The sequence below is a fragment of the Loxodonta africana genome, chromosome 5, assembly GCF_030014295.1.
Source record: "Loxodonta africana isolate mLoxAfr1 chromosome 5, mLoxAfr1.hap2, whole genome shotgun sequence".
Lineage (NCBI taxonomy): Eukaryota > Metazoa > Chordata > Mammalia > Proboscidea > Elephantidae > Loxodonta > Loxodonta africana.
Genome location: NC_087346.1, coordinates 140,782,235 through 140,809,124, shown reverse-complemented (window position 1 = coordinate 140,809,124; position 26,890 = coordinate 140,782,235). Strand labels below are relative to the sequence as shown.

The following is a 26,890-nucleotide window of genomic DNA, read 5'->3' as shown; positions in this document are numbered from 1 at the left end:
AGTGTTAGATATCTTCAGTTTCACTAAACACTTACTGAGGACCTCATTTGGGGCAGACACTGGCCTAGAAGCTGTGCATGTAGAGATGAGTAGTGTGTCATTTCTTCTCCCAAGTGGCTCATGGTTGGTCTACCTTAAAATGCTTAAGTTTAGAATTTTATTTATTTATTAACTGAATCATTTTTATTCACTCATTAAATTGAATTCTTTAAAATTTAGTTCACTTATTACTGGTGGAAATTATATTTTATTTGATAAATATTCCCAATCCCACAAACTTCCCAAATATAAACCTGTTTTTATTACTTAATAAACTTATGTTCATAATTGTGCCCTATTATCTATATCTCAAACTTCTTCACCATTATCCAGATATATAATGTATTTCATAAATTTGCATGTACACACACGTACTGTAAAAGGGTGGTAGCAGTAGTAGCGTCAGAACCTGTCTGACTTCATGGGGGATAATGAGAATCACTATCAGCACAAAGCTGATTCCTATGAGGTAGAGGTCAGACATACCTCCACTCTACAAACTTTTTAGCAATTCTGGCACCAGCCATCCCTCCCATGGCACTCTACTTTTCTACTGAAATCGATAATCCCTTGCAGTGGCCACACAGAACTCACATACCATACTCACAGCTAAATAGTTTATTAAGGACCAGGGTATAACTTGGGATCAGGATCAGGAAGCACGTAGGCAAAGTCTTTCTTCTTCAGTGCAGGACAGCTCTCTATCCTCCTCTTGACTGTTCCTCTTGGCCCTGCTGTCTGTCACCCCCAGCTCTACCACTGCACTCCTTCCAGGCCTGTTGCTATCTTCAGTGTTATAGCCTTTGACCATGTTACAGTTCTTTTAGGAGGTTCCTTGCCACCTCTCTGTCTCTCCGCTTCTTTCTTCTCTTCCTTCTGCTTCCTCCTGCTTCTCTTCCTCCTCCTTTTAGTCTCAGAAACCTAAGTGGAGTTGGCTGCTTATATACACAGATTCCTCTTCAACTTCAAGGCATGGCCCTCCCACCAGGGCCACAAACTGACCAATCCCCTCTTGGTAGGCCACAGATGCTTCATTTGCATAGTTTATTGACCAATCCCTGTAAGGTGCACACCAATTACAGGGCAGGCTGTAGTCCAGGACCAGATGAAAAGTATCAAACCTCAGGTTGTTTACAGCTTACCTGGGATATGTCAACCAACTTGGACAAAAGTAACAAACCCTCTGAAGGCAAAAGTAACTCCTCAGGGCATAGGGGAGAAATCTCTCAAATTGTTTTTCCAAAGAACCAAGGCAAAAGACCACTTAAAGGAAACTTATTTCACCACACATACACACACAAACAAGTTTAATGAAATGTTAACAAAATAATATTTAACCTTACTGTTTGCAGTGCTCGCCGTTCTATTCCATTCTCTTCCTTTCCTTTCCAGTCCATTTCATCACTCATTTTCTCTCTATACATATTTTTTAATGCTGCATAAACTAATACACTGATTTTACAACAGACCAATGAGTCATGATAAATACTGACCTTTGTGATCTAATGACTTTATTTGGTTTTCAAATTCTGTTTTAACCCTTGGGGTGGAGTTAGCAAATACTGTTTCTGATTTTTAGTAGAATAATTTGATTCACATTTTAGCTGTTTATGTACATTATAGGTATAGTTAAATGTCATCACTATTTATTACCTGTTATTTTTTTACCTCATTGTCATTCTTCCACATTTTTCTACCATTACTCTCCTTACTGGTTACTTACGAAGCCCTGGTGGCATAGCGGTTAAGAGCTTGGCTGCTAACCAAAATGTCAGTAGTTAGAAATCAGCAGCTGCTCCTTGGAAACAGGGTTCTACTTTGTCCTATAGGGTTGTTGTGAGTCGCAAATGACTCAACAGCAGCGAGGTTTTTTTTTTTTTTTTTAACCTGTGTAGTGTCAACACTTAAAATGCTACCTTCTTTTTTTTCCACAAACAGTTATAGCTGATTGATGAAGTATACATGTTACTAAACCATGGGGGTCTGTATGTAGGTAAACCTTACTTAGAAAGCCATCTTTGTCACTTGGCCTAATGTTTTGTCTCTAGATTAAAGCCCATCATATGCCTGCCGGGGCTAAAACGACGATTATCTCTTTACAGCTAGCAGAGGACTTGGTAAACAGATGAGGTATTGGGGGAGAAAGTAGATAAATAAAAAGGAGCGAAAGAAATTGGTGTCCAATTATTTTTTTCCTATTGCTTGGACCAAATGAATTTGAAGAGAGTACAGATGCTCAGATGGCCCCTTCTTTTAGTTTCTTTGAGACTCCCCACCTTTTTCTTGTCCTTAATTTTCTGCTGTTTAACTTCTTTTTGCAGTTAGCTTATGAATTAGGGAACAAGATCAGCATTACTTGTGTTGTGGCCCAGGGTGGAGAGATATAAGATTAATCAGTCCTTACCTCAAACCATCCTTCTAGGGTTTTTAATGAAATCATGTAGAACACAGAGAAGATCAAGCTTCAGCTCCTAAAGGGGGATGAAAAGGTGCAGCAAAGAGAGTCACCATGAGGAAGTCATAGCTCTGCATGTGCACGGAGTACCTGAAAAAGCAAACAAAGGAAACCAAAGTACCTCAGATACTATTTAGACATTTATGTGGTCGAAAGGGAAAACATTGTTACCAGGTTAGATAATGAGGCATACAATCTCAAACCACGTAGCACATATTTTTGAGCCATGTACTGACGCAAGAGTCATGACAATGGACTCAAACACTAGCACCAGGAAGATGGCTCAAGATTGGGCAACGTTTCGTTGTCTTATATGTAAGGTCATCATGAGTCGGAGTCAACTCAGCAGCAACTAACAACAACAAATATTTGTTAAAGCCGTAAACATTAAAACTTGGAGCTAAGTGGTGATAGAGAAAAAGAAATTAAAAAAAAAAAAAGTTCCTGCTGTAAGTATCAGAACTATATTTGGGCAAACAAACAGGCCTATGTGAAATAGACGACAAGACTTGGAACCTAGAGGGAGGAATACTGTAGTTAGGTGGAAGTCAAGTTCTGGAAGAGGTGGACCTTCTATGAGGCCTTGAAAAGCCCAGAGACTGAGTACAGTACAGAGCAGGGCAAGTCTAACCCCAGAGGTGAGGCCAGCATGAATAAAAGCTCAGACACAATCACATCTGATCTGTCAGAACGATGTTTGCGAAAGTATGACATGTAAACCATCAGTTCCACAGAATATTGATATAGCTATATAGGATTTGGACACCCTGGTAGCGTAGTGGTTTAGTGCTACAGGTGCTAACCAAAAGGTCAGCAGTTCGAATCCACCAGGAGCTCCTTGGAAACTCTATGGGGCAGTTCTACTCTGTCCTATAGGGTCACTATGAGTCGGAATCGACTCGACAGCAACGGGTTTTTTTTTTTTTTTTTTTTTTTTATTATATAGGAAAAAAAAAATTGGAGGAATACTGTGTTAAACCAAGTGAAACAGGTGTTTATAAGACAGGATTAGAACCTTTAATACAGTAATGTCCCATGTCACTCTCCAAGAGAGTTGTAAAGTATATATTCAACAGCAGATCTTTTTTAGGCACTTAGTATATGCTAGGCAAAGGAGCCCTGATGGCTCAGTGGTTAAGCACTCAGCTGCTACCCAAAAGATCGGTGGTTCAAACCCAGCAGCCACTCTGCCTGAGGAAGATACGGCAGCCTGCTTCTGTAAAGGTTACAGCCTTGGAAACCCTATGGGGTAGTTCTACTCCATCCTACAGGGTCACTATGAATTGGAATCGACTCGATGGCAGCAGGTTTATACGCTAGGCATGAGGGCATTTGTGGTTCAGTGGTAGAATTCTCACCACCAATGTGGAAGACCCAGGTTCAGTTCCTGGTCACTATGCCTCAAGCTGAGCTACCACCCGTCTGTCAGTGAGGCTTGTGTGTAGCTGTGATGCCGAACAGGTCTTAGTGGAGCTTCCAGACTATGACGGTCAAGAAAGGTCTGGTGATCTACTTACGAAAACCAGCCATTTGTCAGAGTAGGCTGCACTGAGAAGGTAAGATTTGAGCCAATTCCAGACAGCTGAACAGAGAGCATTCCAGGCAGAGAACGAGCCTGGTGTGTTTGAAAAGGAGCACAAAAAAACCCAAAGTGGCTGAGGCTGATCCAACCAGGAAGAGGTAACTAGGAGGTGACGGTGTTCAGAGGGTGGCTTAAGGACCCTATAAGGCTTTATAGGCTCTGAAGATTTAGACTTTACTCTGTGCTACCTGGGAGTTCGAGCATGATCTGACCTATATTTTAGAGGGCTCACCCTGCTCTTTCAAGAACAAAGGGAACTTTTTTCACAGAGCAATTTGAGGGACTAATATTTTATGGCATTTGCTTACCTTCTCAACAAAAGAGGTTGGAGCTCACCCACCTTTGTCTGATGCTACCTCTACAGCTTCCAGAAATTAATGTTCAGTAATTTTTACTGAGTGAATGTATAAGTAACACCAATTTTAGACACACATTTGACTGCATGACCCTGGTTTCATTATATAATACCTAAAACCCCAAATCTTTGTTATGTAATACCTAAACTGTTCAAGTAAAAATGTTAATTTTGGGTTTAAAAGGAATGTATTTCTTGATCAGGGGTTCTTAAGAAGGACAGGTTATTGAAGGCTCAGTTCATGAGATGCCCCACTTTAATCCTGCAACTATTTGATCAAACAGATTATTGAATGCCAACAAGATCAACTGCCTTCGGGTAGATGCTTTTCAGGACCTCCACAACTTGAACCTCCTCTCCTTATATGACAACAAGCTTCAGACCATCGCCAAGGGGACCTTCTCACCTCTCCGGGCCATTCAGACTATGTATGTGTATAGGATTTTGCTCCAATTTGATGATGCTTGTTTTCCTTCCGGGTTTGCAAGTTGATCCATTGCAAGTCATATGTAAAATTGTCCTGTATGTGTCTCTGAAAGGCATTTGGCTCAGAACCCATTTATTTGTGACTGCCATCTGAAGTGGCTGGCGGATTACCTCCATACCAACCCCATAGAGACCAGTGGTGCCCGCTGCACCAGCCCCCGCCGTCTGGCCAACAAAAGAATCGGGCAGATCAAAAGCAAGAAATTTCGTTGTTCAGGTAATTGTTTTAACTTCATCTGGTATTTCTCTGGTGTCACCAAAAATAGCCCTTACATGAGACCTAACAAAACAGGTGGCCTTGCAGAATCATATTTCTTTTTCTTCTGCACGTGAAGCAAGAAATAAAAAGAACTGTAAGCATGACTCATATAGCCATCGTATGTGTAACATTTTTTAACAACATAACCAGCAGAAAAATTAGGCTATCAGCCAAATTAAAAAGATGCCTGAATACTTCAAATTATATTCCCAGGTTTCTGACTTAATTGGGGCGAATTAATAAATTCAGAATGCCTTTTAAGTATGTTAAGTCTCATATTTGTTGTATTATTTTTCATTAAGCAACTTAAAAGTAATCTGTCATGTACATTTCTTCAGAAAAGTGAACTGAGACTTCGTTATGGAATCTGCTTAGACTTAGAAGTGGGGGAGGGGAGGCTTTTGATCCCTACCTTGTCACAGTTAATGCCACTTTCCCATTTTGCATTCCCTCGTTTTGAATAGGACTTTGAAGATACATTTTTCCCAAAGGCCATCTTTTAAAAATTTGGGAATATTACACTTACTTATAACAAGCCGAAATACAGGTGCATATTACGTTAACATATAATAGAAAACACAGGTCATGGAAATGTGCTGTTTGTTTTGGTCTAATCTTTTTTATTTTCTTATGATAGAACACATTCTATATTTTTGGGTGGTATACTACCTAACGATTCCAGGCGTATTTCACATTTGGCACTGAATCTGTACTAAAAAGCTCGTATGGAAACAAAGCCGTTTATTGTCCATGATTCTCGATTCATTTACTGCTCACTGTACGTTGTTATACTTCAGTCACTGCTGTGAATAGACATTTTTCACTTAATTATCTATGGTAACTGTAGTCCATTCTTAATCTAATATAACTCATATCTCTGCTTGCTGACATTCAGGTCCATCTTCTATTTTTTTCTCTTTTTTTATTTAGCTAAAGAACAGTATTTCATTCCAGGTAGGTTTTGCTCGGTAGTAGGACTAACTGCAGACACCCTTTCTTCACCTTTAAAATATAGCTTCTAAACCTTTGATATGCATGCTTCTTGAACATACCGTGGGGACTCAGTAGATAGGTTTACTTCTGCATAGATCACTTGTAGCTGTTTCCTGAACACCTGGCCTTTGCATGCAGCTTCCGATGTTAAACATATATATTAATAAAACCCCACCGTTTTTTCTCTCTCTCTCTCACATTCGCACATTATCTAATATTTCTCACAGTAGCTAAAATGTATGAACCTATGGCTTTCTACTGAAATCATTTTCTCTCCTTACATTGTGTATCTTGATCTTTCAACCTGTTTTTAAAATACAGCTCATTGGGCTGGTTTTAAAGACAGAGATCTTGCTGTTGTCAAAGAGCTAGTTCTACGCGAAATCAGTTACAAACACGCAGAGCTACTTTTTCCATCACAAGATTTATTTTTTGTAGGTTTTATACTAAAAAAAAAAAAAGATACTTTGTGGTTAATTTTTCCTTATTTTCACTTTACTTGGCTATTTAAAAAAAAGCAGCTTTTTGCTGATTTGTTTGCAGTTTTTCCTGCTTTTTTTTTTTTTTTGTGACTTTACATGTTTGCGTTTCTGGAGTCATGATATAACTCCCAAAAAATGTCAGTGTCGATCAGGAGACCATCAGAAATTCATGGGCACTGAATGCCTTGAATAACTAATGAAATGCTTCTTAGACAATAATTGCAATATTTTACGATTTCTGTCTTAAAACTCTCAAGGCTGATGATACAAGAACTAGCTCTTTGAAATATGTTCCTTGACTTTATTTTTCCCTTGCTTGCCAGTTGTGTAAAATGCCTTTTGACTTGTTTGTTTTAAACCATTTTCTATAAAGATACATGTTAGTAATTGATTGACTACTTTTGCCATCTCCTGGTTATATTCCTAAACGATCATATGTTTTAAGAACTAAAAGTAAAAAACTATCTCTCCTTTGTTCATAGGCAAAGCCATATTATGCTTTTAACAAGAGCTCTAGGTTTGGGGTCTGTATGATGGAGAGATTTGTCACTTGCCTTTATTGAATTATACTTTGAATAATTTTATGCATTAGCAAATTTCATTATTGCTGATTCTGAGCCTGAATGAACAATATTTTCTCTATTTTGCTCATGGTTTGTGCTGGCTGCATAAGAAGTAAAACATTGAAAGGAACAATTGATTGGCCTCCATAAGCAGTAATTAAAATTCATTATTTTCACCCAATTAATAAATAGAAAGTCATCTGATAGCTATTACCGTGCCCCCAAAAAAAGACCAACTGCCATCGAGTCGATTCCTATTAGTTACCCTGAAAAAGCCATATTCTAAACACCAGACCACCTCTAGAATAGAACGTGAATATGATTTATGGCCCCAAATTACAGCTGTTAATATAATTTTTCTCAAGTTGTTTAAACTATTCTCATTAAATATTATTGATTAATATTGTAGAAATTAATTTTTTAAGCTTACCAAGTAAGTAACAAACAGGTTATATTCATACATTCTGAATTTGGATACAGTTTTGCCCTCTTATTGAAAGCAGCCAAAATAATGTAGGTTTTGGAAAATACCTTTTATATCAAATATCCCAGCTTATCTTTTGATTTCTAATAATTCAATTTACAGAATTTAAAGTAACATTTACAGAAGCCAGGCCCCCTTTTAATCAAAATTTTAATTAAAAATTAAACCTACGAAAAGAACCATCATAAAATAAGCATTATTGTTATTGCATTGAACGCAGTTTATTTTAAATGTAAGATATTTAACATACCTGTCACTTAGACTTTGTTACCAGTATGCCCTTATTTGAAGAAGTCCCTGGGTGGCAAAAACAGTTAAGTGCTTGACTGTTAGCCAGAAGGTTGGCAACTGGAACACACCCACAGGTGCCTCAGAATATAAGCCTGGCAATCTGCTTCCCAAAAAGTCACAGTCTTAAAAAACTCTATGCAGCAGTTCTACTCTGCACACTTGGGTTGTCATGAGTCAAGTGATCTCAATGGCAACTAACAACAACCATGATCTCATTTCACTTTGGAGACCAAAACTTAAAGGAATATAGAAGATCCCCAATAAATGTCAATGTAAGAATTGACAAATGTATCAAAACTACTCTCTTCAGCATGGCAAATGTCTTATGAGATTCTGATTCCATTGGCACTAAGTGATGTACTAGTAAGTCAGAAAGATCATTAAAGAACACGTAAGCCACAACCTAATTATTAACCCAAATGCTCTGGTAATAATCCCTTGAGGATCTCTAGGATTAGTTTTTATTTAATTTTACATATCTCCTTGCCTTTATTGGATTGCACAGTGATAACTCAAAAGAAAATCTGTCTTGCAGAGAGTCCATCTTTAAAGGAATCCACAAGAACTTAATTTGTAATACCCGTCTTTTATGCCGTTGCTTTTCTCGGAAGACTGCTGTGCTTCAAAGATAATTATAAAATTTCACAAAGCATGAAAACTCGTATCACACCATGCACACCATGCTAGCCTCCCCATAATTGCCACGGTAAAGAAAGAAGGAAGAGAGCTTAGTTTTATATGTATGCACATTAATCTTAATTGGGATTACTCTGTCTTTCTTTCCTTCTTGGTGATCTTTACTTTTGCAGGAATTCACCATTTTGGCTGTAAGTAAAAGTGTGTGATCTGAAACATGATGCCCTCCCTTTTCAGTCCTGATGTATCTTCTTCTAGTCTTGGCCTTTTGCAACCTTTTTCCCCAAGAAGAAACCAGAGATCTTTTGAGCTTCTCTGTTGTCCTTGTAGCTCACCTTCGACTTCTTCCTGATGTTCCCGAAAGCTGTTGTTTCCATTCCGCAGTGCTGAGGAGCAGTGGAGGCACCTTGCAGTATAGCCCCTTCTTTGCGTTTCCAGGAAATCTTCAGTAGTAATAACCCTTACTGATGTCATAAGCATTCTGCGGGAAGAATGCATGTCATGTATACAGTATTACATTTCCAGAATGTCTGTAGCTTTTCTCCTACTTCCCTTCATCTTTCCTCTTGGTCTCTTCCCTTGACCTAGTGGATGGTGTAGTGATTCCGTAGCGAGATTTTCTGTTGTGCTTGATCTAACCATGTGGTTGCGAGGTATGAGTAAAACATGGTTCCGTCAAGCACCATGGAACGTCACGCAGCTTTCTACAGCATGGCAAGCTGCTGAGGCTTAAATCAGGATTTAGTTGTCTCTTTTTATTTTAAAAAAAAGAAAAAAAAATGAAAAAAAAAAGAGGGCTTTTTCGACATTCCAGAAGATTATGTGAGAGGGAGAGAATTGTAAAAGAATATAGAGAATCGAAAAACCTGGAGACATCTATTTGCCTTGAAAGCCCTAATTTATTATTATAAAACATATTTTAAAATCGTAACTCAGAGAAAAAATAAACTTTTTTTAACAATTAGTAGCCATTGTATGATTAGCTGAGAAATAAGCAGGAATGGCTCATAACTAGATCAGCAGAAGTACAGCTGTGAAAAGCTCAACTTTATTAATGTCTTCCTGTCTTGTGAATCTGGTCACTTTTTTTTCCAGCAGATTCCAAGCCCTTGTTTTAACCCACTCCTGACATCCATTGACCAAAATTCCCCAAGTTGTCTCCCTGCTGCATAATCTATAGTTATCTCACTTTTTTTCTCCCTGCAAATTAATAAATATTCTAACCTTTAAACTCAGTATCTTTTCTTTTGCCTTGAATCCTCAATAGGTACAGAAGATTATCGATCAAAATTAAGCGGGGACTGCTTTGCAGATTTGGCTTGCCCTGAAAAGTGCCGCTGTGAAGGGACCACAGTAGATTGCTCCAATCAAAAACTCAACAAAATCCCAGACCACATTCCCCAGTACACTGCGGAGCTGTAAGTTCACCCCGCAAGGAGATCCTGGTTGGCAGGGGGAGAACAAAGTTATGAAAGCACAGGAATTTTGTCTCGCCTTTTTATTCTCAATAATTACATCAGTATCTTTGCACAAGTGCAAATTAGATGGTTGTGAAATATTGTGAATATAATTAATGGCACTGAAATTATTATAAATGGTTAAAACGGCAAATTTCATGTTACGTGTATTTTACTACTGTATTTTTTTTTTTTAAGGAATACACTAAAAGCCACCTTTGCAATTACAGACCCAAGACACAATTACAGAAATTAATTTATTGCTCAAAATTCGGTTAGCCCCTAGTAATGCTAATAATAATAGCATGTATTGGGCATTTTCTATGCCCAGAGCAATTTCTAAATATTTAGTAGATTTTTAACTTATCTAATCTTTTCAACAACCATGTAAGTGTGAGGGTCACCATTTCGAAGTCTATTAATTATGGAACTTAATTTCTCTTTTTTCAGTATTAACTCTACTATTTATTGACTCACAACTAGGATTCAGTGATTATCAAATACTAAACCCAAAGGATAGTATTTTTCAGAACAGATAAAGCAGAAAAGAAGCTGTCGTAGGATTTATATCTGTAGCCCTAATACAGGGCCTATTCTGTATGTTTGCTGAATCATCTATAGGTTCTATGCCCATAGATATTTTGCCTTTACTGACTTTATTGATAAAAGCAAAGCCTTTAGTGTCAATGTTCTAAAAATTCCAGGAAAACCTAGCAAAATCTCATCGTTACATGAACATCTTAGCAATGTTCATGTATAGCACCATCTGGCCTTTGTCATTTACCGCTTTGCAAAGTTGGTTGTCTTTTTGTGCGTGCGTAATCCTTTTGTCTTAAACTGGAGCATAGCCCCTTGATGACAGGGATTGTGTTTTACAGTTTATCTCTCACTGTGCCTACACTCTTGCCTTTTATGTAATGAATTTTAAGCTATTTGGATAAATAAAAATAATGTGATACTTTTCAAAGAGATGAGAGAAAATAGCTGCCCTTTGGTTAAAGTGAAGCCTTTTTACTCTTATTAGGTCGTGGAGCTATGTCGTAGCTCCAGGACCTTTGGAAATGCAGAAGGCCACGTGATGAAAGCCCTGAACTCTATAGTATTATATGGAGTATTGTGTATTTCCAAAAATACTACAAACAGTAATTGAAATGATATCATCCAGCATGATAACACCTTAAATAGGCTTATTTGTCAATCAAAAATTATTATAGACAGTAACATCTTGGCTTAAGCAAAGGTTGTATGTGTGTGTTTTGAAAAACTCAGATTTTTAAAATTTATATATTTAAAAATCAGTACCAGGGAGAAAATACCCTCAGATCACATATCTGATAAAGGACTTGTAGCCAGAATATAGAAAGAGCTCTGACAACTCAACAATAAAAATAACATTTCCTAATTAACAAAACCATCAAATTATTTGAGTGGATTTTTCCCTAAAGAAGATATACAAATAGCCAGTGAACACATGAAAAGATGCTCAACAGCTTTAGTCTTGGGGAAATCCAAATCCAAACCACAGTGAGATACCATTCATACCTACTAGAATGACCATAATTTAAAAAAAAAAAAGGACAGTTACAAATGTTGACAAAGATGTGGACCAGTTGGTATCCTAATATATTGCTGGGTGGAATGGAAAATGGTGTAGTTACTTTGTAAAACATTTTAGCTGTGTTCCTAAAGAGTTAAACATAGAGTTGCCACGTGACGCAGCAGTTCCGCTTCTATGTGTATATCCGAGAGAACTGAAAACATGCATCAGCACAAAAGCAAAAGGTGGTATATCCATGCGATGGCTCCTTATTCAGCCCCAAAAGTAATCAAGTCTTCATATATGCTACAACATGATGAGCCTTGGAAATACTACACAAAGTGAAAGAAACCAGTCACAAAGGACCACATTTAGTATGGTTCTGCTTATATGAAATGTTCTAAATAGGCAAATTCATAAAGACAAAAATTAAATTGCCAAGTATTGCGGGAGAGAAGAGGAACAAATTGGGGGTGACTCCTCTTGGGCATGGTATTCCTTTATGGGGCGATGAAAATGTTTTAGGATAAGATAGCTGGGATGGTTGCACGTTTCTGTGAATATTCTAAAAACCATTGAATTGTACACTTTAAGGGAATGAGTTTTGTGGCAAGTGAATTATATCTCAAATAAGCTGTTAAATTTTGAAGGGGAACGATGAGGCAAAAAATGTTTAAAAATACTTCTTAAGGGAGCATTGTTCTGGAGATTACTGAATGACAGCTGGTTTTGATTTTTTTTTTAACTCTGTGTTTTAATGTATCTTTTTTTGATCATTAAAATTTGAGCAAAACGGGGAAAAATCAGCCATTGCTGTGATCTTCTGTGATATGTACACTATATTTTATTTTAAGATTATCATTAAGTACTATTTTAATTCCATATGGGAAATTAAAATTTATCTTTTCTCAAATTCTGGTGATGAAAATTTTCTGTTTCTTTTTCCTCCATAGGCGTCTCAATAATAATGAATTCACTGTTTTGGAAGCCACTGGAATCTTTAAGAAACTTCCTCAACTGCGTAAAATGTAAGCCGTGCGTTAGCTGCCTTCAAATATTTGTCATGTTGTGTTTTGTTTTTCTTTTCCCTTTACTTAAGTTTTAAGTAAATTTCTTCAAAAACTGGAAAATATATTTTTTTTACATCCGGTAAAGTTTGCAAGCAGTGACTACCTGTAACATGAATTTGGGGTACTCTCTGAGACAGTCTGCGTAACCCTTGCTGTTCTATGTATTCAAACAAGGTTGATCATGTTTTCTGTAGCGGAGCGCTAGCGTCTTACTTTAACTCAGACAGCTGGTCTGTTATGTGGAATCCAGCAATCTAAGTGCATCGGAAATGGATTCAGTAATGTTTTGTAACTTCCTTTACTATTCCCCAAACCGTGCTGTTATTTCTCTTTCGGCACATTCATGTCAACTATTTGACCTTTTGCTTCATTAAACTTTCATTAGAAAATCGTGAAAAATTAATGATTGGAAAACTGGCTGTATAGCTCATCTGTGTAACAACACGTCCACAACTCATATTCTAAAATCAGCTTATAAGCTCAGCAGTTCCAAAAACACTCAGTCAATTCTCTTCTGAGGAGGAGAGTGGGAGGGACAGGGCAGAGGTCAGGCATGTAAGGCCAGTGGCGCCCCTGCACATGAAATGTGAGGAGGACGAAGGAAGCTCTCTGCCATTGCATCTATGTGTTTGTGTATGTAATTGGAACACGGTCACACAGACTAACTGACAGCAGTCTGAACCTACTGCCGATGCATTTGACCTCCATGGGTTTCTAATTTCATTTTCCTTCTTTTTATACTAGTATTAACTATAATTAACTGTAATTTCACAACCTGAGTGGTGAAAACAGTTAGCACACTTGGTAGCTAACTGAAAGGTTGGTGGTTTGAGTCTACCGAAAGGCTCCTTGGAAGAAAGGTCTAGTGATCTACTTCTGAAAAATAAGCCATTGTAAACCCCGTAGAGCATAGTTCTATTCTAACTAACACACATAGGATCACCATGAATCAGAACGGACTCAACAGCATCTGATTTTAACTGTAATTTCATTTTAACTACAAGATTCCTTTCAGGTCAACAAATACTTATTGAATAGCTTCAATGTGAATGCTCTCTGAAGAATAAAATCAGATACAAAAATAATCCTTCTTTAGGGCCACTCCTGTTCTTGGTGTCAACAATGAGAACAGGAAATTTGAGCCTCTAGACAGGAGTTGCCTCAACTGGACATTCTTGCCCTCTGCTCAAGCATTCATGGAATTTTTACCACACAAAATACTGAGCGTTCAGTCGGTTGTTTTAACACATTTTTACATGAGAAGTGTAGTAGACAATAAGCCCATATTAAAAAAAAAAAAAATTTTTTTTTTCAAATACATTCCTGATGCTATCCAACCATTAACTCACTTTAATCCATCTTTGCTTTCCTTGTCCAATTGTCTTGTCTTAGTCATTAATTTATTAATCAGTTTTCATCAGTTGCACGTCTTTGAAAAATTTCTTATTCAGTTTTGTGAAGAATATAAAGGTTTGCAACCCACTGCCTAATTTCAAAGATTGTATACTTTTGGGAACCCTGGCAGATCGTTTTGCCTTGACCGGTCTGGTATTTTTTCACAATAGATATTTCTTCATAGTATCTTTGATTTAATGGAATGGAAATGTTAATGTCTTCTCATAGCCTCAGCAGCACTGGGCAGTGAAGAGCCTGGAGGTTATTTAGAAGAAGAAAATAATCAAACCTGGAACGAGTTCAGTTGTTTCAGTGCCCTCGTTGTTGGAAAAGTTGTTTAAAGTCTTTGTTTCCACAATTTCTATTTAGAAACTTTAGCAACAATAAGATCACAGACATTGAAGAGGGCGTGTTTGAAGGCGCATCTGGGGTAAATGAAATACTTCTCACAAGTAATCGTTTGGAAAATGTTCAGCATAAGATGTTCAAGGGATTGGAAAGCCTCAAAACTTTGTAAGTATTCTTATGCATTGTGATTGTTCTATCGAAGGAAATTTATTGGTCATTGTTTCGGTCACGTAGGGCTGCAGTAGCAAAATACCACAACGTGTGTGGGTGCAAAGAACGGACATTCATTGTTTCACAGCTCTGGAGGCTGGGAGGAAACCCTGGTGGCATAGTGGTTAAGTGCTACATCTGCTAACCAAAAGTCGGCAGCTCGAATCTGCCAGGCGCTCCTTGGAAACTCTGTGGCGCAGTTCTACTCTGTCCTATAGGGTCGCTATGAGTAGGAATCGACTCAACAGCAGTGGGCTTTTGATTTGGAGGCTGAGAGTTCAAATTCAGATCACCAATAAGAGCATGCTCTCTCTGCCCACTCTAGGGAAAGATCCTTCCTGTCTCTTCCAGCTTCTGGTACTCCCAGGAGTTTCCCGAGGCTCCTTGACTTGTAGGTACATCTTCACATGGCTGCCTTCTCTCTGTATGTTTCTCTCTTTCTGATCCGTGACAAGAACAGCACTTAGAAGGGATTAAGACTCAGCCTACTCTGGTATGATCTCAAGTTAATAGATAACGCCTTCAAAGACCCTATTTCCAAAAAAAGCTCACGTTCACAGGTGCCAGAGGTTAGGACTCCAACATTTTTTTTTGGCCGGGGGGGGACACCATTTAATCCATTACAGTTACTGTAATCCTGGAGAGGAGGTATTAGGGAATGCATAATCTCTTTTTCACTCCCTTTGCCTTCTCTCTCCCAAATACATACACACACATAGGCACACACAGATTTTGTGGATTCAAGCAGTCTGTTACTCTGATACTCCTGACTTCAGTGTGTTACAAATGACCAAGAAAGTCCCTCCTGGCTGCCACCACAAGAAATCACTTTCCTATTTCTCACCAAAACAGGTTGTCCTTATTTCAATACTTAGAGACCTGACTCCCCTGTTCTGATTCAAAAGAGTTAATCTCTTTTCTTTTCCTTGAGATATATACAGTGGAAAGAGGCCCACTGTCTTCTCTAAACCTTCACCTCTGCCCCAGCCAGTGCCTGAGAGCCCCCTCCAGGGACTGACAGCCAAGAGAGTCCAATTGCCTCATCTTTATCATATGTGGGGAGAGTAGGGCATAGCCCCAACCAATGGACATGCATTAATAGCATCCCAAAGTCAAGTTTTTCTGGAACCCATGCACTTGAAAGTAGAAGTATGTTCCTTGAACCCTAGCCTGGAACCCTAACCATTCTTCTGGGACGCCCTGTGACCTGCAGGCCCCTCAGCCCCACATGGCCTGATAACTTAGAGCCATTTTCAAAATGATCTGCAAAGATTTGTTCCGCCTTACTGTGAAGGAGATACTGAGGAGTGTTAAAGGGAGGGCAGAGGAGACATACCATAGGTGGCTGTACCCTCTCATACACACATCCACTCACATATACTTCCCTGCCTTCACAACTCACCAAAACAAAATTCCTGCAACAAGCTGAAGCCTCTCTTCTTACTGTAGTCGAGAGACTGTTGGTTGTTACTGGAACCTTCTCCTTGGCGGAGCACAGAGAGGTTGATGTCACTCCATCCCAAGGAGTCTGTCCATTTATTTCTTCCCACTGTGCTGCATACTGTCTTTGAGGAGGTCTTTACACATGTTGCTTTCGTTATATCTCCAGTGCTGTTTTTGTGCCTCTTAGGTTTTACCACCCAAGACAGGGCCCCTCTGGCTCTTTCCTTAACCTGTCTGTGCCACACAAAAGCCTAAGAGAGGAGTTTAGAGCCAAGCTCCAGTTATCCAAAATGTCCTCCAATAGGTTTATCTGGACATCTGTATGCCTCCAAGCATATCTTTCAGGTTTGAGCTCTGGAGATTTCCACAGGAGTCCTCCCACTCCCTCGAGACTTCTTAACCGTTTAGGACCAGTAGACTTCTTAGTGGTGGTGGTGGTTGTTAGTTGCCATTTAGTCAGTTCGGACTTACCGCAACCCCCTGTGTGCAGAGAAGAACCACTCCGTAGGGTTTTCAAGGCTGTGACCTTTCAGAAGCAGCTCACCGGGGCTGCCTTCCAAGGCACCTCTGGTTTGTATGTGTATGGATTTCAGTGAGCCTGTGAATCCACTGACGTTGGTGGTGACGTTGGGTGCATATGTCTGCCTGTCGACTTCTCTGACATCTCCTCCCAGGGGTCCTGACTTGGATAAGATGAAGACCAAGTGCTCTTTATTATTTATGACAGAGGATAGTGCTGATGAGAATACTTTTCTGTGCTACGTTTGCTTCCTAACAGAAAGTGATAGCTTGGTAAGGAGGGCATCATCCTTTCTTCTTACTTGTGGTGTAGTGGAATGCAAAAGTTGGTATTTCTTATTTATTATAGGGCAGTCTAAAATTTTAAAGAAACACTTGGTTGTTGACTTATTGTTACTACTCTTTACATACTGCAGTCTGCTTGAAGTGATCCAAACATGTCTTGAAGAATTAAAGAAAACAAATTAACTCTTCAGCAATTCTGGATAAGCTATTTGGAAACTAGCCGTCTTTACATGGGATATTTGCAGCTTTGCCTGCCTATTCTAAGCTCCAAGGGTAAACAGTTTAACTAAGAATTTAAAATTGAATCAAGACCTTAGCAGTTAAGAGGAAATGACAACGGTGTTAATCCGTTAACCAGGATGACTAGAAAAGAAATCACGGTCAGAATTTCTTCCAGATAAACCTAGGAGTGTTTCAACTTCACTGTGGACAGCTGGGAACTACTACTGTTGCTTCAGCCACGTTTTATAAATAAAACAATCCCTGCAAGCTTTGGGGATGTTTGGTCACATTTGGCTCCCCCACCTCATACTTGGCATGGGCTTGGCGTGTAAATCCCAGAGGTGCCCTCAGTTCCTCATATATACGGCTATTGATTCTTTCCTTTCTGTTCAACTGCAAATGTAATGCTACCGTGAATACACAAATCACAGAGCTTCAATGACTAAGAGAGCTGTAGGTGAATTAGGACGTAATTTAATCATGCAAATTATATCATCAAAGGAACACAGGCTACCTTCATCAGATCAGAGTCTAGGTCCACCGTCAGATTCTAGGCTCACCGTGCCTTTTGTAACTGCGGGTTATTGTCAGTGACTAATTCCAAGCATTTGATTCTTGCAGAGGGTTTTCAACATAACCAAAGCAGTTCCTCATGGCCATGGAACATTCAGAAAATAGTCATAACTGCTACACATTTGCCAAGAGAGATTATTTTGGTCCTCAGATAGGCAAAACTGATTGCCTTATGTTTTATCTCCATAACAGTGTCCCTTTTGTTCCCTCAGGATGTTGAGAAGCAATCGCATAAGCTGCGTAGGGAATGACAGTTTCATAGGACTGAGTTCTGTGCGCTTGCTTTCTCTGTATGATAATCAGATTACAACAATTGCACCAGGGGCCTTTGATACGCTCCATTCCTTATCTACTCTGTAAGTATGAAAAGTTGTCTTCATTGGTCTATGACTTGAGCCAGCATATTATGTTTATCAATTTTATTAATAGCATCTTAATATTTTATAGGGTGTTTCATAAAATTGTGATCAAGAATTTAAGGTCTTAAAAACAAAAGGATAAATTCATTCATGGTAAACTCATTTTGCTTTTTTGAAAAATTTTATCCACTGTTTTACAGCAGATTTTTTAACAAGAAATTATTTTTCAGTCAGTTCTTTTTAGAATAATGTGACCAAATAACATGCGTGAATTTCTGAATTTTCATTTTATTATGACTTCATAGTGCTCAAAAAAAATAAATAAATGCGGTAGATTCTCCCCCAGTGTTCTCACATTGGAATATTTTCAGTATAAATGTCATAAAAAGAGAGTTGATGGGGTTATCGTCAACCAGCTATGCTCAAAAGGATCATTTGCAATGACAGGAGATACGTTAGATTGACCAGACCAACAATAAAACCTATTGGCCAGAGGGCCTTTGCTATGATAATAGCAAACTATTGAAGAAATAAGGTGAGCCTGCTCAGGAGAATATTTTATGTGGCAAAAGCATGGCTGTAGACAGAGGATAAAGAAAAAAAAAAGCATTTGTAGGTCTGTAGATGGAACTCAGAAAAGAGTTAAAAAACACTCCAAAGAATGTATTTTCAGGCCTCTTGTATGACAGTATCTTTTTTTTTTTTTACCAAACAGTGTCTGGAATTATTAATCATGTAACCGATTTGATTTTCCAGTCATGGTAACATCCAAATATACTAATCTAATTCAGTGTTGGAATCGACTCAACGGCAATGGGTTTTTTTTTGGGGGGGGGGGTAATTCAGTGTGGGGGGAGGGAAGGGAATAAATATAGTTAGAAAGAAAAAAAAAAAAAAGCATAGTTTACATAGCTCCAGTCACTGCAAAAATCATTCCAGGCAAGCATCCATCGGTAAAGTACTTAATCCTCTTTCCACATAAAATGTGACACTTTACATCTAGTGACTAATTTGTGCGTATTAAAGATGGCATGTTTATAAATAATGGAATTGTCAATGGGTTTGTGCTGAAGTGGCGAGATGCCGAAAGCATTGAGATTTGTAGAAGTCAATTCATTTTTATAACTGGCATTTAATCAACTCAGCTGTCAGATTAGATGGGAAACCTATTCTCTGGAGCAAATAAGAGATGGAAATCTGGAGATGACAAATTAATGAAATAGCTGTTGTCAGGTTAAACTCAATAATATAAGGTAATCAGCCTTCATCTTTATATTAAATGACTGCATTATCAGTGCGGGGAAGTTTGACAGCAAGTCAGATCCCTGACAAGTTTAAATTATTTCCAAATGAGATGTACATCAGGATACACTGCATAAGCCCTAAATTGCTGCCTTCACTTTATTTATATATTTTTTTTGCATGAAATTATTTGAAGAATTCTCTTACGTGAAAGAGTTATCATTTAAGGCCCAAATATAAATATTTTCGCTAAAAAAGCACACTTGTGTGATTGTATGAACGGGGGATAGGAATATAGAAAGAGAGTGAAAAATAGTGTGGAAGAAATGGTAGCATGGGAGTTTGAGAAGTGAGGAAATGAAAAACCCTAAGCTAAACCCTCTATTATTTGCATGTGACTCCTAGAAACCTCTTGGCCAATCCTTTTAACTGTAACTGCTACCTGGCCTGGTTGGGAGAGTGGCTTAGGAAGAAAAGAATTGTAACAGGAAATCCTCGATGTCAGAAACCGTACTTCCTAAAAGAAATTCCCATCCAGGATGTTGCCATTCAAGACTTCACTTGTGATGATGGTAAGAAAAATCTAACAGGTGTTTGGTCCCCAGGCATTGACACAACGATTCTGATGCTGTTGTGTACAGACGTATACCATTTCATCATTCAGTTCAGCTTATAATTGTCATATGTGTTTGCTTTTTTTTTTTTTTTTTAGCAACAAGCCGCTTGCATTCTTAGAAGGCACTGTCACATTTGATCCCTTTTAATACATGTTTCTGAGTGTTTTCAAACTATTGGTTGATGCCATTTGTGTAGCTTCATTTTAATTTTTTATTACTGCATCTGTTTTAGTAACTGCTGTCTTTAGATGCTCTCCAGTTGGCTCCCAGCTAACGCCAACACCATGAAACAAGGGAACAAAATGCTGCTTGGTCCTTTGCCATCCCTGTGATCAATTAGGGATCAGACTGCTATGATCCTTAGGGTTTTTACCAGCTGATTTTTGGAAGTAGATATCTAGCCTTTCTGCCTGGTCTGTCTCTGTGTAGAAGCTTCGCTAAAACCTGGTCAGCATCATAGCAATGTGCAAGCCTCCCCTGACAGGCGGGTGGTGGCTACAAATGAGGTTCATTTGCCATGAGTGGAACCCAGATCTCCGCATGGAAGGGGAGAATTCTACCAGTGAACCACCACCGCCCCCCTTCTTGGTAACAATCATTTACAAATAAGAAAAACAATTGATTTATAGAATCTGGTATGTCTAGCAATTCTAACAAAAATAATAGTTTTCACCTTTTTTATTTTATTGTGTTTTAGGTGAAAGTTTACAGTGAAAATTAGTTTCTCATTCAAAAATTGATAGACAAATTGTTTTGTGACATTGGTTACAATCCTCCCAAAGTGTTAGCACTCTCCCTTTTTCCCTTGAGACCCTGGGTTCCCTGTGTCCATTCATCCAGGTTTCCTGTCCCTTCTTGCCTTTTGTCTTTGCTTTTGGGCAGGTGTTGACCATTTGGTCTCGTATACTTCACTGAAGTAAGGAGCACATTCCTCGCATGTGTTGTTCTTGGTTTTATAGGCCCCTCTAATCTTTGGCTGAAAGGTGGGCTTCAGGAGTAGCTTGAATTCTGAGTTAGCACGGTGTCCAGAGGCCACAGAATCGGGGGTTCCTCCAGTCTCTGTCTGACCAGTAAGCCTGGTCTTCCTTTGTGAATTTGAATTTTGCTCCACATTTTTCCCCCGCTCCATCTGGAACCCTCTATTGTCATCCCTGTCAGAAATGTTGGTGGTTGTGGCTGAGCAACATCTTGTTCTTCTGGGCTCAGGCTGGTGGAGGCTGTGGTTCATGTGGTCCATTGGTACTTTGACTAATATATTCCTTGTGTCTTTCATTTTCTTCATTCTCTTTTGCTCCAAATGTGTTGGGACCAATAGATGTATTTTAGATGGCCTCTTACAAGCTTTTAAGACCCCAGACGTTACTCGCCAAAGTAGGATGGAGAACTTTTTCTTTAAGAACTATGCTATGACAATCAACCTAGATGTCCCCTGAGATCATGGTCCCCAGCATTCAGCCCCAGTAACTTGGTCCCTCAAGGCATTTGGATGTGTCTCGGAAGCTTCTATGGCTTTGTCTTGGTCTGGTTGTGCTGACTTTCCGTATATTGTGTGTTGACTTTCCCTTTTCCAAAGTTTACACTTGTCTACTGTCTAGTTAGTGATTCCTCCTTCCCTCCCCTCCCTTTCCCTCCCTTATCACGATCAAGGATGGTTTTTCTGTGTGTGTTAACCTTTTCTTGAGTTTTTATAATAGTGGTCTTATACAGTATTTGCCCTTTTGTGATTGACTTATTTCATTCAGCATAATGCCCTCCAGATTCATCCACGTTGTGGGGTGTTTCGTGGATTCATCATTATTTTTTATCATTGTGTAGTATTCCATTGTGTGATTGTACCATAATTTGTTTGCCCAGTCATCTGTTGATGGTCACTTAGGTTGTTTCCATGTTTTGGCTATTGTGAATAATGCTGCAGTGAACATAGGTGTGCATACGTCTATATGTGTGACAGTTCTTATTTCTCTAGGATCTATTCATAAGAGTGGGATTGCTGAATCATATTGTATTTCTATTTCTAGCTTTTTAAGGAGGTATGGTATCATTTTCCATACTGGTTGTACCATTTTACATTCCCACCAGTAGTGCATTAGAGTTCCAATCTTCCTGAAACTTCTCCAACATTTGTCATTTTCTGTTTTTCTGGTTAGTGCAGTAATGTCAGGGTGAGATGGTATCTCACTGTAATTTTGATTTTCATTTCTCTAATGGCTAATGGGAGCCCTGGGGGCACAGTGGTTAAGAGCTACAGCTGCTCACCAAAAGGTCAGCAGTTCAAATACACCAGCCACTCCTTGGAAACCCTATGGGCCAGTTCTCCTGTGCTTTGTAGGATCATTATGAGGCAGAATTGACTCAGCGGTTCCTTACGTGTCTGTTAGCTGTCTGAGTAGTTTTCACTTTTTAATGCTCTGTATATATCATCACCACAGATTATCTGTCATTTTGCTATACTATGGTGTGTTGTTTGTTGCTATGATGCTTAAACTATGCTGTAGGTATTTTAAATACAAGCAAGGTCACCCATGATGGACAGGTTTCAGTGGAGCTTGCAGACTAAGACTAAAAAGAAAGGCCTGGTGATCTACTTCCAAAAACCAGCCCATGAAAACCTTGTGGATCACAACAAAATATTGTCTGATCTAGTGCTGGAAGATGAGCCCCCTAGGTTGGGAGGCACTACGCAATAGCTGCAACAATGGCCTCAAACATACCAATGACAATGGTGCAGGACCAGGCAATGTTTAGTTTCATAATACCTGAGGTCGCCATGAGTCGGGGCTAACGCGATCTACTAACAACAGCTACAACATATCCTCCCATTTGATTCTCACAGTAGCCTTGTAGGGAAGGTAGAGCAGGTTTTATTATTATTTCCAGTAAATGGAGAGAGAAGTCGAGCCCTGTCTTTAGATTCATCTGTCTCTTTATGTCTCTTCCTGCCAGTTTCCTTAGGATTTCTCCATAGTCATGTTTATTACATACATTCTAATTAAAGGTATAATTTATCCCTTTTTATGAAAATAATACATATTTTAATGATTCTTACTGCTTTATATCTAAGGGATCATGTGACTCAAGACTCTTGTGTTTGTTCAGTTCAATTAAAGGCATAAAACCCCTGCTAGCATCTTTTAAAGCGACAGATCTGTGTTTTTTCTTGTATTTCCTTTGGCGATTTAGGAAACGATGATAATAGTTGTTCACCACTCTCTCGCTGCCCTACGGAATGCACTTGCTTGGATACCGTAGTCCGATGTAGCAACAAGGGCTTGAAGGCCCTGCCGAAAGGTATTCCACGGGATGTCACTGAGCTGTAAGTAAAGGTTGTCTTTCCCTTTCTATAGCGATTAATGTTTCACATACCAAGGGAGCTAGAGGTGACACAAACAGAGGCTAGGCTATCACTGGTCAAATGCACTACCCTGAGATTTGCTGGGTCACGTGGGAGCTTTAGAAATAGGAGAAATTCAAGGAGAATAGATCGTGATTCCATACTGCCACAAGTTTACCAAAGTTGCTCGTTCACCATACTGAAGTGACTGTGGATGCCTGAATTTCTTTTGGGTTTAAATCCTTTTTGATACATGGAGTCCCTGGGTGGCATAAACTGTTAATTAAGCACTTGGCAACTAACAGGTTGGTGGTTTGAAGCTACCCAGAGGTGCCTCGTAAAAAAAGCCTGACGGTCTGCTTCCGAAAGTTCACAACCATAAAAACCCTGTGGAGCATAGTTCTACTCTAACACACGTGGGGATGAAAGCAACTGGTTTTGACACATGATTTCAAGCAGACAAAAAGATAAACTCCAAGTGGCTCTCTTGGATGCATGTCAAACACGTGGATGTAGTACGTTAATGTAGAAATAAGGGAGTAGAATGGAACATGTATGTCCCATTATCTCCAGCAGCTTATTCTCTGGTTAATTCCATTCCTCATGGACAATGTGAATCAGCCAGAGGCGGGTGGGCAGTGCCAAGGGTGTAGATGCTTGTGTATTCTTGGCTGGGTAAGTTGTGTTTAAGTATCAGTTACGAAAATGTCACAGATGATCAGCCCCACCCCCATTAAGATCTAAAAGACTATGGTTCAAGTCCAAAAGACCAATTCCTCTTTTTAAGTAAGGAGTATACCATCTTCTTCCATATCCCAGATATTTATTTATTGGATGCTGTGAGATATTATCCCAGGGGTTATATTGGTAAAAAAAGAATCAGCCGTACTGATTACCCTAGATATTGTAAATACACCAAATATACAACATTTCCCAACATGCATTCAGTGGAACATTACTTCTGCAAGATGCTCCATGAGAAAAGTCCCATATGCCAAATAAATTTGGGATAAACCCTATATTTTATCATTTCCTCTTAGAGCTTTACAGTGTGCCTTAGCATAATAAAGGTACTGAGAAGTACTGCAATGAAAAAGAAAAAGAAAAACGCACACACACTCCATTTCCCAAAGAGTCTGAATTAGCTTTGGTATTGTTTGTTAAGGGTTTTACACCACACTTATAAATGACTCATAGAATATAATTTGCAAACAGGATTCTAAAGAATTTTGTTTAGACAGACGACAATGACTTCTGATAAATTATCCCCTGTGAATAAATGGTATACTTCAGAAGACCTTAAATATCCAAGTAAGTTATCTATGTTGGTTTATACACTTAGTCCCTATTCGATTAGACATAAATATCTTTTATTTGCAGAGCGTGCTTTCTTCCATATCTTATATGTTTAAAAGCTAAGACTTAGGGAAACACGAGTTTCTCCTCTGTGTTGCCATGAACTCCGTACTCTATCCACTGTTACCGTATTTCCCAAGCTGCACCATATCACATTGTACTGTAAATGTCAATTTAATTCTGTTTCTTTCCGCTAAACTGTAAGTTCTTTCAGAACAGAAATGTGTCTTTTGTCATTTTCTACTGTCAGCACTTGAAATGGTAGAACTGCCCCACAGGATTTCTAAGGAGCAGCTGGTGGATTCAAACTGCAGACCTTTTGGTTAGCAGCCGAACTTTAAACCACTGTACCACCAGGGCTCCTGACATATAATAGGCCTTCAATATATATTTTAAAAATGAATGAATGAGAGAGTGAATACATAAAATGACTTTTAGGTGTTCGGTGCTGTTTTTCATTTGTTCAGCTATAATGATAACACAGCAGTGTTTCAACGTGATCTCCAGACACACGCTTGCCTCCATTTTAACCCAACACAGCTACGTTAGTTCACGTAACTGCAGCCCGTGTACATGAATATCATAAACTAGACCGTATTTAACTTCAGTTCCTACACAATTTTAACATATGTAATGAGGTTCATTTTTTTTTTTTTTTAATGAGGTTCAAAAGGATGCCACTTTAGTTTTCAAGAAACTTGATTTCAAATCATGCATAGTTCTGTGGATCTGAATTTAGTCATTTGCCAACATGTTCAGAAGGTCTCTCTTGAATGTTTTCAGTTCCCCTCGCTTGCTACCAATCACGGCAGTTGTTAATTAGCTACTAGCACTGCTTTATGTGTGTGTGTTGTTGTTAGGTGCCATTGAGTCGGTTCTGACTCATAGCAACCCTATGCACAACAGAACGAAACACTGCCCAGTCCTGCACCATCCTTACAATCATTGTTCTGCTTGAGCTCATTGTTGCAGCCACTGTGTCAATCCACCTCGTTGAGGGTCTTCCTCTTTTCCGCTGACCCTGTACTCTGCCAAGCATGATGTCCTTCTCCAGGGACTGATCCCTCCTGACATGTCCAAAGTATGTAGGATGCAGTCTTGCCATCCTTGCTTCTAAGGAGCATTCTGGTTGTAGTTCTAAGACAGATTTGTTCATTCTTTTGGCAGTCCATGGTATATTCAATATTCTTTGCCAACACCACAATTCAAAGGCGTCAACTCTTCTTCCGTCTTCCTTATTCATTGTCCAGCTTTCACATGCATATGTGTGTGTGTAAATACCTAATTTATAAATATATATAATATAATTTATATATAGAGATAGAGATATAAAGCAGTCCCTGGAGGAGGACATCATGCTTGGCAGAGTACAGGGTCAGTGGAAAAGAGGAAGACCCTCAACGAGGTGGATTGACACAGCAGCTGCAACGATGAGCTCAAGCATGACAACGATTGTAAGGATGGCTCAGGACCAGCCAGTGTTTCACTCTGTTGTGCACAGGGTCTCTATGAGTCGGAACCGACTTGACGGCACTTGACAACAACAACATACATATGTAATATTTATATGCAATCTTCCGAAATGAAGTTAACACATACGCATATACATACATGTTGTTGTTTTTGTTGTTATATACGGTCAAGTCAGTTCTGACTTGTAGCAACCCTATGTACCACAGAAGGAAACACTGCCCGGTCCTGCGCCACGCTCACAATCATTGTTATGCCTGAGCCCATTGTTGCAGCCACTGTGTCAGTCCATCTCATGTGTATATATACATCAAAAAACCAAACCCATTGCTCTTGAGTCAATTACAACTCATAACGACCCTTTAGGACAGAGTAGAACTTCACCATAGGATTTCCGAGGCTGTAATCATTAAGGCCCAGTGATTGCAACAATGGGCTCAGTCAGCAACGATTATGAGGATGACCCAGCAGCATTTCATTCTATCGTACATAAGCTCACTGTGAGTCGGAACCAACTCAACGGCAGCTAACAAGAGTCACAGGTCCTCTTTATCCTGCAGAGCGGCTGGTGGGTTCAAACTGCCAAACCACCGACCTTTCTGTTAGCAGCCAAGTGCTTAACCACTGTGCCACCAGGGATATGTATACACACACATACAGGTGACAGTGTCTTCGGGTGACTCACTCCCTGTGAATAGGCAATGCACTTCACAAGACCTTAGAGATCCATGTCAGTTACCTGTGTTTCACATACCAAGGGACGTAGACATAAAACAGACTTACTGCTCAGTGTATGTGTATGCTTGTATGGATGTATGTATTTCATTTCTG

The 26,890-nt window shown here is 39.1% G+C and overlaps 1 protein-coding gene across 2 annotated transcripts in view; it reads left to right on the top strand.

The window, feature by feature from the left end:
- SLIT2 (slit guidance ligand 2) overlaps positions 1–26,890 on the top strand; it is a 418,221-nt gene that overhangs the window by 304,817 nt on the left and 86,514 nt on the right. For both annotated transcript variants that reach the window (XM_003411373.4, XM_064286010.1), the window contains 9 exons: positions 4,716–4,859; positions 4,971–5,134; positions 6,107–6,130; positions 9,893–10,043; positions 12,573–12,647; positions 14,454–14,597; positions 17,897–18,040; positions 19,691–19,857; positions 23,083–23,215. In XM_003411373.4, the coding sequence (XP_003411421.1) occupies positions 4,716–4,859; positions 4,971–5,134; positions 6,107–6,130; positions 9,893–10,043; positions 12,573–12,647; positions 14,454–14,597; positions 17,897–18,040; positions 19,691–19,857; positions 23,083–23,215 (1,146 nt within the window). The remainder of the gene's footprint in view (positions 1–4,715; positions 4,860–4,970; positions 5,135–6,106; positions 6,131–9,892; positions 10,044–12,572; positions 12,648–14,453; positions 14,598–17,896; positions 18,041–19,690; positions 19,858–23,082; positions 23,216–26,890) is intronic.